Source organism: Melanerpes formicivorus, unplaced genomic scaffold (genome assembly GCF_026170545.1).
Source record: "Melanerpes formicivorus ecotype bairdi unplaced genomic scaffold, bMelFor1.0.p_v2 SCAF_38, whole genome shotgun sequence".
Lineage (NCBI taxonomy): Eukaryota > Metazoa > Chordata > Aves > Piciformes > Picidae > Melanerpes > Melanerpes formicivorus.
Window position 1 is genome coordinate 4,234,356 of NW_027142390.1, and position 14,059 is coordinate 4,248,414.

A 14,059-nucleotide genomic window follows, 5' to 3' on the forward strand; every position below is an offset into this window, starting at 1 on the left:
TAATGTAACACGGTGCTGGGCAATACACCACCACTCTGCCTTGCAGCCCTGTGCAATGCAGTGCAGGGTACGTGCAGTGCTCGACTGTACAATGCAGTGCTGGGCAGTGCCATGCTGTACAACCCTGGGAGGGGCAATGCAGGCAACTCATGGAGGTCAGGCCTGTCCAAGATGGCTGAAGGGAGCTACAGACTAGTGCACAGTGCAGGTGTTGCAATGGAGGAAAGTGCAACACAAGTGGATACTAGTACAGGGCATTTGAAATTCGACTGCAGAGAGAAAAGTATCTGCAGAGGGCTGAGCTTCATAACAGCAGTGTGATTATGCTCTGTGCCCATGAGCAACTGCATCCGGCAGCAGGACTGGCAGCAGCCCAAAGCAGCACCTGCCTCAGCTGCAAACATCTCTTGATGGAGATCTGTGGCCATTGTGGGCTGCTAAAGGCCTGAACACTGTTGCGCTGGGCCAAGACACCACTACAGTGGTACTGTGACCAACGTGCCTGGTGCCATCTCAAAAAGGGAGCATAGGAGCTGAGCTGGTGGACCAGATGTGCATGAACATGGTCCAGGGCCTTAAGGAACCCAGAGTGAACTCAGGGTGTTGTTTGGGGTGACTTGACCAACATTATAAACTCTGCCTGCCACCAAAGGGACCCCAAGACACATGGGGTGACTACCTCCCTTAGTTGAGGGCTCTGGGATATGGCCTGTGGCTCCCTGCCCCCAGCCGTGTACCAAGTGCTACTGGGAGGGGGTGACCCACACCATTCAAGCCAATGGTCACTACCTGTGGGGACCCTGTCCCAAGGCCTGACCTTCAAGATGTTCTGCAGCTCCACGCCGCCAAGGGTGCCAGCGCTGCAGACCAGTGCCTCCAACATGCTGTCCATCGCAGACAGGGTCTGCAAGGGGTAAAAAGTCTTGAGGACAGCCCTGGAAGGCTGTGGGGGTCAGCTGTGGCTCCGTGGTGCCCAGAAAGGGGCCTTGGGGCAGAGGAGGTCCCCATGTTCCCCCCCATGGCACACCTTGGAGTAGAGGACAGCCTCAGAGCCCCAGCTGTACTGTGGAGGCAGCCTGAAGACGCTCTTGAAGCAGGCTTGCAGGATATTGTCCGTGTCTTGCTGAAGCAGCCTGGCTCTACTGCAGGGACAGAGAGATGCTCTTCAGACTCAGCAAGGAGGGGCCAGACCCTGGGCTGCTGTGAGGGCCACCTGGAACTGGGGGGAGGACAGGCTGGGGCCTGGGGCACGTACCTCATGCCGGTGATGGCCAGCATGGCTTGCTGCCGCACCGCGGTGTCCAGGCAGTCAATGGGCTCCTCCTGCAGCAGCCACTAGGAAGCACAGCAAGATGAGACAGGGTGGAACAGGGCAGGTTCTTTCAAGCCAGCAAGCTCTTGCAGGGCTGACAGAGGCCACGTGCCCCCACCTAGCACTCAGTGGTGCCAAGCCCCATGGCAGGAAGGGTGATACCAACCACAGAGCCACCGGCTGGCCAAGGGGCCTGCGGACATTGCTGGGTCCAAGCTCAGTCTCCAGCTGGGCCCCCTAGGTGGCATTGGAGCATCTCCAAGGATGGAGACTTGGAGCAGCTCTCTTCCACACACAGCTGTCCAGCTGAGCCCTCTCCTAGCCCCAGGGCTCTGCCCCTGCTTTAGCCTGACTGGCCCCTCACCTGAATGGTCATGATCACCTCCTCCTGGTAGAAACGAAACACTCCTTGCAGGGTGGAGCCCACACAGAAGGTGCAGAGAGAGTCCAGAAAGATCAACTTCTGGGCCAGATGCTGCCAGCCAGCGAGGGACAGGAAGACAGGCAGTGTCAGTAGGGAGAGACAGGCAGTGGGGGTGCTCAGCACAGCCCTGGCACCTTTGAGCTCAGGACAGGGGCAGAAAGACTGGCCAGGAGACATGGGCACAGCCTTGCAGAAGCGGCCACAATACCTCTGGTCTACACCTGATGAAGCCTAGGATGGCTTTCAGGGTGCTCTCATCCTCCCTTGGCACAGCCCAAGTGGAGCAGGATGGATCTGGCCAGGAGAGAAGAGGCAGGGGTGGGGGGCAGGTGAGGGCCAGAGCCAAGCCCTCTGACTAGCTCCTGGGGGGGTGCTGTTCCTCAGCCCTTGCTGATGGCCGGGGCACCGGTGTCCCCTGTGCACCCCAGGGAGAAGGGTGGCACGGGAAGGGGATCCTGGTGGGCCTGGCCATGAGGACAGACTGGGCAGCCCCTGCCTGCAGCGCCCACACACTCACCTGCCTGCAGAGGCTGCAACTCACACACCTTGCTGGGCTGTGTTGCAGAGGTGGGAGTTAGGGTGGCTTCATCCTTCTCCACCCAGGCCTGCCAGGGGGTCTCTCTGCCATCCTGCAAGAGCGACAGAGGGGGAAGCTGGAGTGTTTTGCTGCTGTTCAGAGCCATGGCAGAGTGCTCAAGAGCTCTGCACACACCCCTGACCTCAAATGAAATTGCAACTTAGTTGGCCTTCTGCTTTTTGTTTCCTTATATTTAACCTGAAAGATGCCTGTCCTTGTTTTGCAGTGGGCTGTGACTGCCTGAAAAGCAAAACTTGATGTGAGGTTTTGGAGGAAAAAAAAGTTCAGTAAACCCTTCTGCCTGCCTTGGTACCTTGGGCTGGCTGACAGGTGCAGTGGCACGTTGGAGTGCAGCCGAAGCCCCAGCTGGCAGCTTACCTAACCACAGCTACAGACCATGTGCTGCTGAGCCTGCATGTGCCAGAGGAAGGGCACTTGTGCTGTCAGCCCTCCTCAGGCTATACACAGCCCTGCTCCATCCTGCTATGGATCTCACACATGAGAAACAAGCAGGAGTAGATGGTTTTTCCTCTGGACAGAGGCCCCATGTTTCTCTACAAAGCCTCAATTCTTTTATCAGTAAACTGCTCCAGAGAGCCAGGGCATGCTGGAAGCTTTGGCTCCTAGCACCAAGCAAGGAGGCAGGGGTTGGCATGAAGCCCCTCGCCTGCACCTCCCTCCCTGGGAGGAACAGTCCCTTCTGACTGCCAGATGGATCTCATCCGTCCCCTCCAGGCATGACTCCGTTTTGCAAGTCTAACGTTTGCAGAGGCATGGCTTTCCTGTGTCAGTGTGCATGGTGGCAGTGACCAAAATTTCCCCTATGCAGACAGAGACCCTTCCTCCTTATCCCATCCTAACCTCGATTTCATCCCAGCTGTTTCAGGAATGCAGCCATGAGACTTTGAAGGCAATGTCAGAGCTCCTGCTCCTGTCATGTATAGACCCTGTCTGTATTCTGACACATCCCAGGGGCTGTTCTTAGGGGGATGACTCACAACAGTCCTTGCCCTCTGCCGTGGTGCCTGGCAGTGCCTGGGGCCAGCGCCAACTGGCCTGCTGTCTGTGCAGAGAATCTTGAGGGGAGGAAAACAGCCTGAGGGTGCAGTTTAGCCTTGGGAAAACACTTCCTCGGGAAGGTTTCCATGGAGGTGCCCAGGAGGGTTTGGGTGATGGTTCAGTGGTCCTTCATCCCAGCCTGTGCCCTCACCAAAGGACAAGCTCCAATGCCATTTAACAAAATAACTACTGCCCTTGTGTAATGAGTTGGGGCAAACCCCCTCCCCATCATAGGCAGAAACAACGACTCAGACACAGAGATTGCAAAAGTGATGGAAAGTTTAAATAGGAAAACAGTAACAAACAACAATGAAAGTTTTACAGAGAACCACAAGCACCATGACAAAGAGAGAGAGCCCAGAATGTACCCATGAACGTCCCATCCCCACCTGGGGGGTACACCCAACCCCCCTCAGGGCTCCTCCTCCCCCTCAACCCTGCCTTGGGCCTGGGCAGGCCCAAGGGAGGCAGCTCACACCATTTTACCTAGGCAGCAGCGAGGGAGGAAAGAGAAAGTGAAGACCCCACATGGGCATTTTATAGGGGAGCAGGGTATTATGGGAATGAAATACCTGGTTTCCTGTGACCACCCCCTGGGCTGGGCCCACCCCCTGGGACCTCCCAGGTGTGGTCTCTGCAGTGCTATCCAGGCCACCACCCAGCCTAAATCACCACACCTTGGCAGCTTGTTCTGCCTTTTCTGTGATCAAGGAAGCCAAAATAACTGTGTGGTTAGAAAACTGAGGCTTGGGGGGATGAATCCTGCAACTGGAGTGTGGCAAAAGGCTGGAGAGGTGGGCTGAGGAGAATTTCATGAGGTTCAGTAAGGCAAAATGTAAGGTCCTGCACCTGGGTCAGGGCAGTCCTAGATAGCAATTACAGCCTGGGGGATGATGAAATTGACAGGGCCTTGGAAATGATCAGGAGGCTGCAAAACCCCTCCTGTGAGTTCAGGCTGAAGAAGCTGGGAAGAGAAGGAGCCTGGTGAAGAAAAGGTTCCAGGGACAAGGGACACCTAAGAGCAGCCTTCCAATTCCTGAAGGGAGCCTACAAGAAGGCTGGAGAGGTACTGTTTCCAAAGGCTTGTAGTGATAGGGTAAAGGTCAATGGTTTGAAATCAGAGAAGGGTAGGTTTAGGTTGGAACACTGGAACAGGTTGCGCAGAGAGGCAGTTGAGACCCCATCTCTGGAGATACTCAAGCTCTGAGCTCTGAGGGCTCTGAGCAACCTGATCTAGTGGAGGATGTCCCTGCTTGACTGCAGAGGGGTTGGACTAGATGGGCTTTGGAGGTCCTGTCCAACCTGAACCATTCTGTGATTCTATGTTCCAGTGCTGAAGCATAAGACACCTCAAAACTTAGTGCCTTAAATACAACTCTTTTCCTTTTTATGCCATCTGCTATCCCTACACTGAGAAGAGGCAGAGCCTGGCTGAAGCCTGGATAAATCCAAGCCAGTGGGAGCCTGCAGGATCACAGTTCACAGCAGCCTCTGCAGCAAGTTAACCTTTTGGGACTGCAAAACCTGGAGAGCTGTGGTGTGGGGCCAGGGTGCTGCGCTCACCAGTGCCCTCGCTTCCTGCTGACACCACCCCAGCGCCACTTTGTCAAGGCATGATGTGGGGACAGCAAGTTTTATCATGCAACATGATTTCTATTAAAGGGATAAGGGATTTGTAGATGAGGTGAAACCTAACAGTTTCATTCACAGTATTTTCAGTTTTGCGAACCAACGCTGTCAGGAGCTAGCTGGAAGTGAGACTTCGTCGCCCTGAGACACCCGAGCCATCATAGCTCCTTCGGACGCAAGAGGGAGTCCTGAGTCATCAGAGAGGTGTTGCTTTGGTTGCTGTGGATTGAAATGCTTTTCCCTGCACTCAGAAAACAGTGGTCATCACTTTGGAGGCCTTTGGTGTGTTTTGCTCTCCATCGTGGGGGAGTAAAGCCAGGAGTGTGGATTTTCCCCGTTTGCAGCAGGGAGAGGTCAGCTTGCTGCTTGGGTGAAGTGAGTCCTGGTTTCCTATAAAGTACCAGGCATTATCCCTGAACTCAAGCAGAACTGAGAGCCACTCTACCCCTCCACCCCATTGTGCAGCCTCAGCTAAATGCAGGAGGCAAGGCAAAGCTCCATCTGTCTCCACACTTCTCTCCATGGTCCTGGGACTGCACGGTCCTCCATCCTCATCCACGCACACAGCGCTGGCCTCTCCAAGGGTGTCAGTCCCCACTGCGTGTCCTCCATGGGTTTGGGGACAGCCAGCAGAGGGGACAGGGAGCCCCCAGCACCCCCCAGGGCGACATTTGCCGCCGGAGGGGGCTATTTTGGGAGGCGTGCCTTTCCCGCATTACCCGGTTTAATTAGGCACAGTATAATCTTTCTAACGTAGCTTCCAGGGGGGGTGGAACAGGCAGGAGGTGGAGGTGACACGGTGGCACGCATCCAGCCAGGACAGTCAAATACTGCACTCTATCAATAAGGGTCCTGTCAGAACCTTCCCGTATCGAAGTTACAAGGAAACCTCCAGCTGCCCCAAAGCGGGGCTGGCCCCGGACGTGCCAGCCTTGGGCTCGGCAGCGTCCCGGTCCCAAGGCACGCAGGCGAGGCATTCCTGTGGGGATGGGCCAGGGATGGGCGTGTGGGGCTGCCGGTGGGCTGGTCACATCCCCCGGGGCGGGCAGCCCCTATATCAGCCGTGCTCCCCGGGGCAGCCCTGGCAGAGTGTGACCGTCACGTCCCCCGGCCCGGCGCCCACCCTCTCCAGCCATGGATGACATTTATAAGGCAGCGGTGAGTGCCTCCCTTTGGGGCTTGGCTTTGGTTGGGGGCGTTAAAGGGCTTGGGGGTGGATTTTAGAGCAGATTCGCTAAAGCTCTGACGGAGAAACTCAAATAAGAAATTCTTGTAGGATGGCAACTTTCAGTCAACATCAGCATCCAGCACGTAGACCTTTCCCAGGGGGGGCCCTGAAAGTTTCACACCTCTCTTGGAAGTGTGAAACTCTCAACTGTGCTGCTGAACTATTTGCAATTGCTTCCCTGCCATCCTGCAGGGAGATGGCCTGTAGATGAAGTTACAGATCTCAACGGAACCTTGGAAGAGTAAGAGGTTGCTCCAGGTTTTAGCCCAGATAAAGCAGAGACCATTTCCCATTGAATAAGCATTATTATATGGCTTAGACCTTGTCCTCTTCTTTCTATTGCTTGGGAATTCTGCCATGGCTCTGTTCCCCCCTTCCCCCTTGGCTTTTCTCAGTCATTTCCAATCAGTTTCCTCTGCTTTGCCTCTCCTGATATCATCTCTGCTGAGATACAGAATGTGAGCTATGCTCTGGGGGAATGCAGAGCATCCTGATGGCTATTTTAACTCACACAGCTGCACAGCTCACTGTGCAAACCCGACCTATTTGGTCTGTAACAAGAACACTGTATTGTTTTGTAATGAAGACAACAGGGAGAGCAAGTGGAATGAGGATGAAAATAGATTCTAGATTGTGGAGATTTCTATGGTAGCCTTTCCATATCTGGAGTTAAGAGGGTTTTGTGGAGGCTTTTTGTTTTCCTTTGGGATTTTTTTTGGTGTGGGTTGTTTTTAAATAGATCATTGATCAGGTTTGATTTTAACCAAGGGCACAAAAGAAAAAATGCATCATACACATCCCATTTGAATGCCAAGGTTTTTAGGGGGAAGAATGTTAGTGCTTGGTATGTAATTGAACTAAAAGATGGAAATGCTTGCCCTTCAGTCAGCCCTGGGCCTTGTGAAGTGGAACTCCCCTAGTGCTCCCAATAGTGTGAAAAGGCTCAGGAGAGGCTATACAACACTGCTCTGAGTGCACCAACCAATACCTCAAAACAGGAGAAAAAAGTGACCTGTGAAATCAGAGTCCAGGTTTAATTAAGCTTTTTAATTAACTAAGTTCCCTGTGAATCAAGGCACAAGTCCTTTCCTTCTTTGCTATGCCCATGCCTAAGGAGAAAGGCTGCAGTGCTTTGTGAGCTGGTGATACCCACAGCCAGCAGTGTCTGTCTGTCAGCTGGGGCAGTGTGCTGGCAGCAGGGGCAGAAAGCCCTGAAAAGAAAGCGTTCCCCACCCACAGGGTCTCTCCAAATCTCTGCCCCAGAAGTGGGTAAATACCCACAGATGTAGGTCATCCCCATCCAAAGCCTGTGAGGTTTAGTGGAGTTGGACCATGGAGAAATTTAGCTGAGGAAAAGGAATGTCAGCAACAGAGAACAACCCAAACCTTACCCCAAACACAGGGCCCTTGACCAGGGAAATGGACCACACCAAAACCTAGATGGACTCCCATGAGGAGTTTGCTGCTGGTTTGAAGGTGGGGACATGTTGGTACATGTGGGGCTCAAGTCCTGGGCATTAACTGCCAGCACTTCTACAGAGGCAACACAAGTCCAAGTCAAGCACAGCTAGGAGAAACATCTTTTTTTTGGTGGGTCTGTTCCCCAAAGATTTTAACCATAAGAAAATCTTTACCTGAGAAAAACATAATCAAGGACTCCCCTTGCTTGTTGTCAAATGGAAACACAGGATGAAAAGGAGAGCTGGTAAAAACAAAACACAGCAGACGTGGCATTGGCCTAGCTGCTGTGCAGTGCTGTGAGCTTAGTGCTTTCCTTCCCCCATTGCAGAGGGAGGAACCTGTCCCTGCAGTGAGATGGAGGGAAAAGAGGAATAAAGCTGTGAGCAGCACCCGTGTGCAGAGTGCATTATAACCAGCTCAGGAGATGGCTCTGTGATCCAAGTGCCACTCTGCAGTTACAGTGCATTTCATTTACATACAGCACAGCTCTACATCTCCCACTACAGTAGTCAAAGAAGCCTCAAAACTGAGTAGTTTAATTTTTTTTCTGCCTGCTGATGGCATATATTAATATTATGTCTCTGCCAGATTCCCTACATGCAGCCAGAGAACCCAATGCCTTTTCATCTTGCCCACTCATGCCTAGATAAGGGTGTGCAAACACAAAGCTATTTTGGGTACATTTTTAGGCTCTGTTAAGTGGTGCTAAGAACAGTGCCAGGGACAAGTGTCCAGATAAAGGGCTACAAGGATAAATACCAAAGCCTGGGAACAATTGGGGAGCTCATCTTGATCTCCAGCACCTCTCTCACCCGAGCTTATAAATAGCAAATACGCCAAGAGGGTCATGTTACTGGAGCAGCAGGGTGGTGGCTGTGGCCCTCAGCAGAGGGAGTGTTGTGGCTCCTCTTGATCTGCCAAAACAATAGCCATGATGGGCTGGCAGCTGCCTGCCTGCCTTCAGCAGTGCCAGGGCCTCAGTGGGTTGGGGTTTCCTCCTGCAATAGCAATCCTGCTGTGGCATCCTTAGTGCTTTCTGATGTGAAAGTCTTCACCTCCTGGTGCATGGGGAGCGGGATAAGGCTCTCTGCCTGCTGCCCACGTGCTCTGTCCCACTAAGAAAAAGTACTTCCCCTGCCTCTTGCTGTAAGGGGGAAGGACTTGCAGATAGCTTTTGCAAAAACATTACTCTTTGGGACAAAAAAACCTATCAGCCTTTGCTCAAACCCAGGGTGCCACATCCTGGGTTGCAGGGTTCTGCCCCAACCAAGATGTGGTGGGGATGCTTGTTGGGAGCTGCTTACTGGAGGTGGTAGTAAGGAGACATCAGTGTGGTTAGGCACTCTCTGCATGGGCTAGAAGTAGTCCTGGCAGTGAGTCATATCTGTCTGAAACCAGAGTGGCTCTTGACCAGCATGGGAAGGAAGAGTCAATGTTTGCAGGGGTGTTACTGAAGGGGCAGCAGGACATGGTGGTGTGGTCAGCAGTTTTAGCTAAGCACTTGAAGAGGTACAACACAGAGCTGATTCATTCCTCTTTGCTCCCTGCATTAATGAATTTCATCAATTTCATAATTTTCATTAATTTCATTAACTATGCTAACTAATAAGCTCTCAATGATCATTTGTGGGGAATTAATTAGGGTTTGGGAACAATCTGCCAGCCCTTTTTGGCTAACACTTAAAGCTCCATGGCCCGTTTCTTCTGGAAGATACCCAAAACAGGCTAAAAGGAATAGCAGCTCCTGTCAGAGGCAGGAACCTTTATTTCACTCAGATAGAAGACCACCTCTTAATGCTCTGAATAGTGCAGAGAGTCTCCTGAATCTATACCTGGAAAAACAGGTACCAGGGATGGTCTTGTCTGCCTCTCCCTCTCCCTCCCCAGGGAGCTCTTCAGCACATCCTACCTCTGACCTGGCCTCAGCCCATATGTAGCCAGCCCTCAGCAGTGCAGCCATCAAAGCAGGACAGGACAGGAGTGGAGCAGGACAGGACAGGAGTGGAGCAGGACAGGACAGGAGTGGAGCAGGACAGGACAGGAGTGGAGCAGGACAGGACAGGAGTGGAGCAGGACAGGACAGGAGTGGAGCAGGACAGGACAGGAGTGGAGCAGGACAGGACAGGAGTGGAGCAGGACAGGACAGGAGTGGAGCAGGACAGGACAGGAGTGGAGCAGGACAGGACAGGAGTGGAGCAGGACAGGACAGGAGTGGAGCAGGACAGGACAGGAGTGGAGCAGGACAGGACAGGAGTGGAGCAGGACAGGACAGGAGTGGAGCAGGACAGGACAGGAGTGGAGCAGGACAGGACAGGAGTAACCAGGTTGGAAGAGACCTTTGAGATCATCGTGTCCATCCTGCTGTGAAGCCTGCCAGCAGTAAGAAATCATCCCCAAACAGCCAACAGAGACAAATGCTTTTCCTAGTTGGTCTCTGCTTGTCCAAAGGCTAATTCTGCCATGTATCAGATGCTGCTGCTGCTCTAGAGAAACTATGCTCACTTCAAAGGAATTGGGAATAATTTCTTTCAAGGGCAAGTCTTCAAAAAGTTGTGGTGTCAGAACCCCGTTGGTCATACATACCGTAGCCCACAGGGGTGACTGTTGTGCTTTGCAAAGACTGTTGAACAAATAACACATCCCTTTGGTAATTAGTGCTATTGATGATGAAAAATTACTTGGTCACTGTGTTTTCCTTACAGGTTGAGCAGCTGACAGAAGAGCAAAAAAATGGTAGGTGCATCTTCAACCTGACAGCACAGCCTAAAGACAAGTTCCCCTGCCAGCAGTCAAGCCTGCCTCAGCAATTAGATCCCCAAAATGCTTTGGCTAGACTGGCCTAAGTAGAACTCGACCCAGAGACTCTGATCCATCAGCATTTCAAGCAAGACAGTTCCTGTGGTTATGTCCAGATGTCTCTACCATGCCAAGCCAGGCAGTGCTGGGGTGCACGGGCAGGGGAGACTGTATCTTGGACAAGCCCCCTTGCCCTGGAATCAAGGTGCAGTGCAAGACCTTCCCCCCTCATCTCTTCTCCCCTCTCTCCCCAGAGTTCAAGGCTGCCTTTGACATCTTTGTGCTGGGGGCAGAGGATGGCTGCATCAGCACCAAGGAGCTGGGGAAGGTGATGCGGATGCTGGGGCAGAACCCCACTCCTGAGGAGCTGCAGGAGATGATAGACGAAGTGGATGAGGATGGTAAGAAATCTGGGGTTCTTACACTCCCTCAAGCACCCTCCCCCTGTCCACAGGCACGAGTGGCATGGTGTGGGTTGGGAGTGCTCAGCATGTCTGCAGCACTGGCATGATCCACGCTGGAGACTGTCACAATCTGCAGTGCTGTGATTTCGAAGGTCACTAAACACACACCGAACTTCAGCGTGGTTCCTTTAGGACATTTCCTAGCAAAGATAAACTACAGAAATTACTCTTCCTATAATGATCAGACTGCTTGAACTAATTCCAGGGGGGATACTCTGAGATTGTACAGATCCATTTGAAACCCCAAACGTAGGCTGAACGTAGCAACTGCCAGCTCCAAAGCAGTTAAACATCAGGAAAACAGGAAAAGTGCTGTGTCACTGAAAACAACAGTTACCACCTGCTGCTGCAAAACTGTGCTGCTTGGCTACCTGCCTCCTGCAGAATTTAACACCCAGCTGAGACAGGCAGATATCTCCTCAGCAGGATTTTTCAGTCATTGGTGCTTCCAGTAGGACTTTTGGTTCTTTTTTGCCAAGGCAAAATGACTGCAAAAGTTAACCATTCCATGATGAAGGGCCTTAGGCACTCCAGCATCCTGAAAACTGCCTCTTGGTAGAGGGCTGCTGCTGAGTTCTGGGCTTTGGTTACTGAAGGGAAGTGTCATCTCTCACCTGACATTGCCCCTTCCAGCCACTGCAGCATCAAGCTGCGCAAGGGGAGGTTTAGACTCGAGGTGAGGAGGAAGTTCTTCACCGAGCGAGTCATTCAGCATTGGAAGGGGTTGCCCAGGGAGGTGGTGGAGTCATCGACCCTGGAGGTGTTCAAGGGGAGATTGGACGTGGCACTTGGTGCCATGGTCTAGTCATGGGGTCTGTGTTGATAGGCTGGACTCGATGATCCTCGAGGTCCTTTCCAACCTAAGTGATACTGTGATCAACTGATGGTGTTTGTTCTGCCTCCAGGCAGTGGCACTGTAGACTTCGATGAGTTCCTGGTTATGATGGTGCGGTGTATGAAAGATGACAGCAAAGGGAAAACCGAAGAGGAACTCTCAGATCTCTTCAGGATGTTTGATAAGTAAGAGCTGTGACCATAGCGTGGTGGGGTGGTGGGAGCAGTGCAACCATCCTAGCTTCCCTTCCCCAGCATGTGGGCCTGCTCCTGAGCTCTTCTGTCCTCGTCCAGAAACGCCGATGGCTACATTGACCTCGAGGAGCTGAAGATCATGCTGCAGGCAACAGGGGAGACCATCACAGAGGACGACATAGAAGAACTGATGAAAGATGGGGATAAAAACAATGATGGCAGGATTGACTATGATGGTAGGACTTCCCCTTGTGTGCAGTTTGGCTGCAAGCCTTTGAGCGGCTCTCGGGCAGCTCCTATGCTCTTGGTCAGCTTCCTGAACGGGCATGTACTCATGCAGGAGGCACTGGGCAATACATCTGACCACAGCTGGTGTTTGCACAGAGATGGGGGGGGTCTTATGCTTGTGAAGTGGTAGCAAGGGCTGCCTTATCTGTGCCCATGCTGTAAAGACAACTTGCACTGAAGCAGTGCTGCTTTTCACCAGCGACCTGCCCGCCCCTTCCTGTCCCCTGCGCACAAAGCACCATCTCGGGAGGGCTGTATGTTTGAATGCACTGCTGCTGAAATGACACCCAAACCATTTCTGAGCTGAGCCAGTGGCTCTACCCCTCCCTGGGCACTCACCTTCGACATTTTGGTGGCAACTGAGGGTGACTCTGGGCTCCAGTGACATTTCCAGCCGGAGTCACAAGTTGTCCTCGCCACATTCAGAGGAGCAGTAGCCGTTCCCCCTTGGCCTCCTGCCCATCAGGGGGATGCAATAGAAGACAGGGCCAGGGAAAACTCCCCAAACCATACTTGGCAGCTGCCAGGTCACTTCAGCTCCACCTCACAGCCCTCGTCTCCAATGTCTTCCCCTTGGCAGAGTTCCTGGAGTTTATGAAGGGAGTTGAATAAATCTGAGACTGGATCTGCAACCTGCACCTCCTAAACTCCTCCAGTTCTCCATCTCATCTCCTTGGTTAAGTCCCCTGGCTACCAGCATGAAGACTGAGGGCTGAGGAAGGTGGCCACTGGGAAAATAAAACATGTTAATACTGAGTGCCTCAGATGGTTCTTCTTTGGGGGTTTAGTGAGAGCTTCACCCTGGTTCCACACTCCTAAGTAATGGGGCCACCCACTCCTTGGGGCTGTTGAGAGCCTGGGAGCTGTGTCTGGCAAGGTGACATCACAGCTGGAGGTTTAAGCATCCAAGGAGGTACTTTGCTGTCAACCCAGTGGCAAAGCCTGGCCAAGAGAGTTGCGAATGCTTGGTGGTGTTGCATCTTCTCATCCCTGCCATGGTGAGCAAGATCAGGAGAAGGCACTGGTGCCTGCTGGTTTAATTGGAGCATGGGCAGCATTGTAGCAACCACATGTGCCATCACTGAAATCCGTGGGGGAGGGACAGTTCCTCTCCTCCTTGCTCTTGCCATGGCTCTCCTGAAGGGACACTCTTCCTCCTCTCTGTCATCCTGATGGCTGCCATGCAGTGCACGCAGAAAGATCTCAGGCTGTGTTGGAAACATGAATAAAAGCCATTCCTAAACTGGACTGGGTGCCCCCCTCCCATTTCACTCAGCCTGGCAGGAGGCAAGCAGCAGCAGCCCAATGGCATTTCATGGCCTCCAGCAGCCTTGGGTGGGAGTCTTGCCACACGACAACCAAAACACCCAATTTCCCTCAGAAACCACACCCATTCTGACCACAGGGGCCCAGAGCAAGACACGACTCTACTCTGGGTCTGGGTGACCAGGCACAAGATGACAGCAGGGCTGAGGAGGAAGAACAAGCTGTGCTGTCCCCAAGGGCCCTGGGTGCCATCTTTCCTTGTCCCAAGGAAGCGTGGCATTCCTGTGGCATTAGCAGCTCCCCCTGCACATAGCTGCCTCCTCCCATCGAATTACAGCTCACACATTGCAGTCATGTTGCTAAAATCAAACATTTACTCAAGTAGAGTAAACATTGGCAAGGCAAGACTGTGTTGGTGCAAGCCCTTAGGGATGCTGCCTTCAGCCCTGGGTGAGTGTGCTGCCGTGCCAGTGCCCCTCTGCCCGCTGCACTGGTCCTCTGCCTTCCTCCCAGACCCACCCAGCTT

The 14,059-nt window shown here is 52.9% G+C and overlaps 1 protein-coding gene across 1 annotated transcript; it reads left to right on the forward strand.

Moving 5' to 3' along the window:
• Positions 1-6,052: 6,052 nt before the first annotated feature.
• Positions 6,053-13,023, forward strand: TNNC1 (troponin C1, slow skeletal and cardiac type). The gene is made up of 6 exons (XM_068157905.1): positions 6,053-6,159; positions 10,393-10,423; positions 10,741-10,887; positions 11,856-11,970; positions 12,079-12,215; positions 12,848-13,023. Exons 1-6 carry the CDS (start codon positions 6,136-6,138, stop codon positions 12,877-12,879), a joined length of 486 nt encoding a protein of 161 aa, XP_068014006.1. The 5' UTR covers positions 6,053-6,135; the 3' UTR covers positions 12,880-13,023.
• Positions 13,024-14,059: the final 1,036 nt, after the last annotated feature.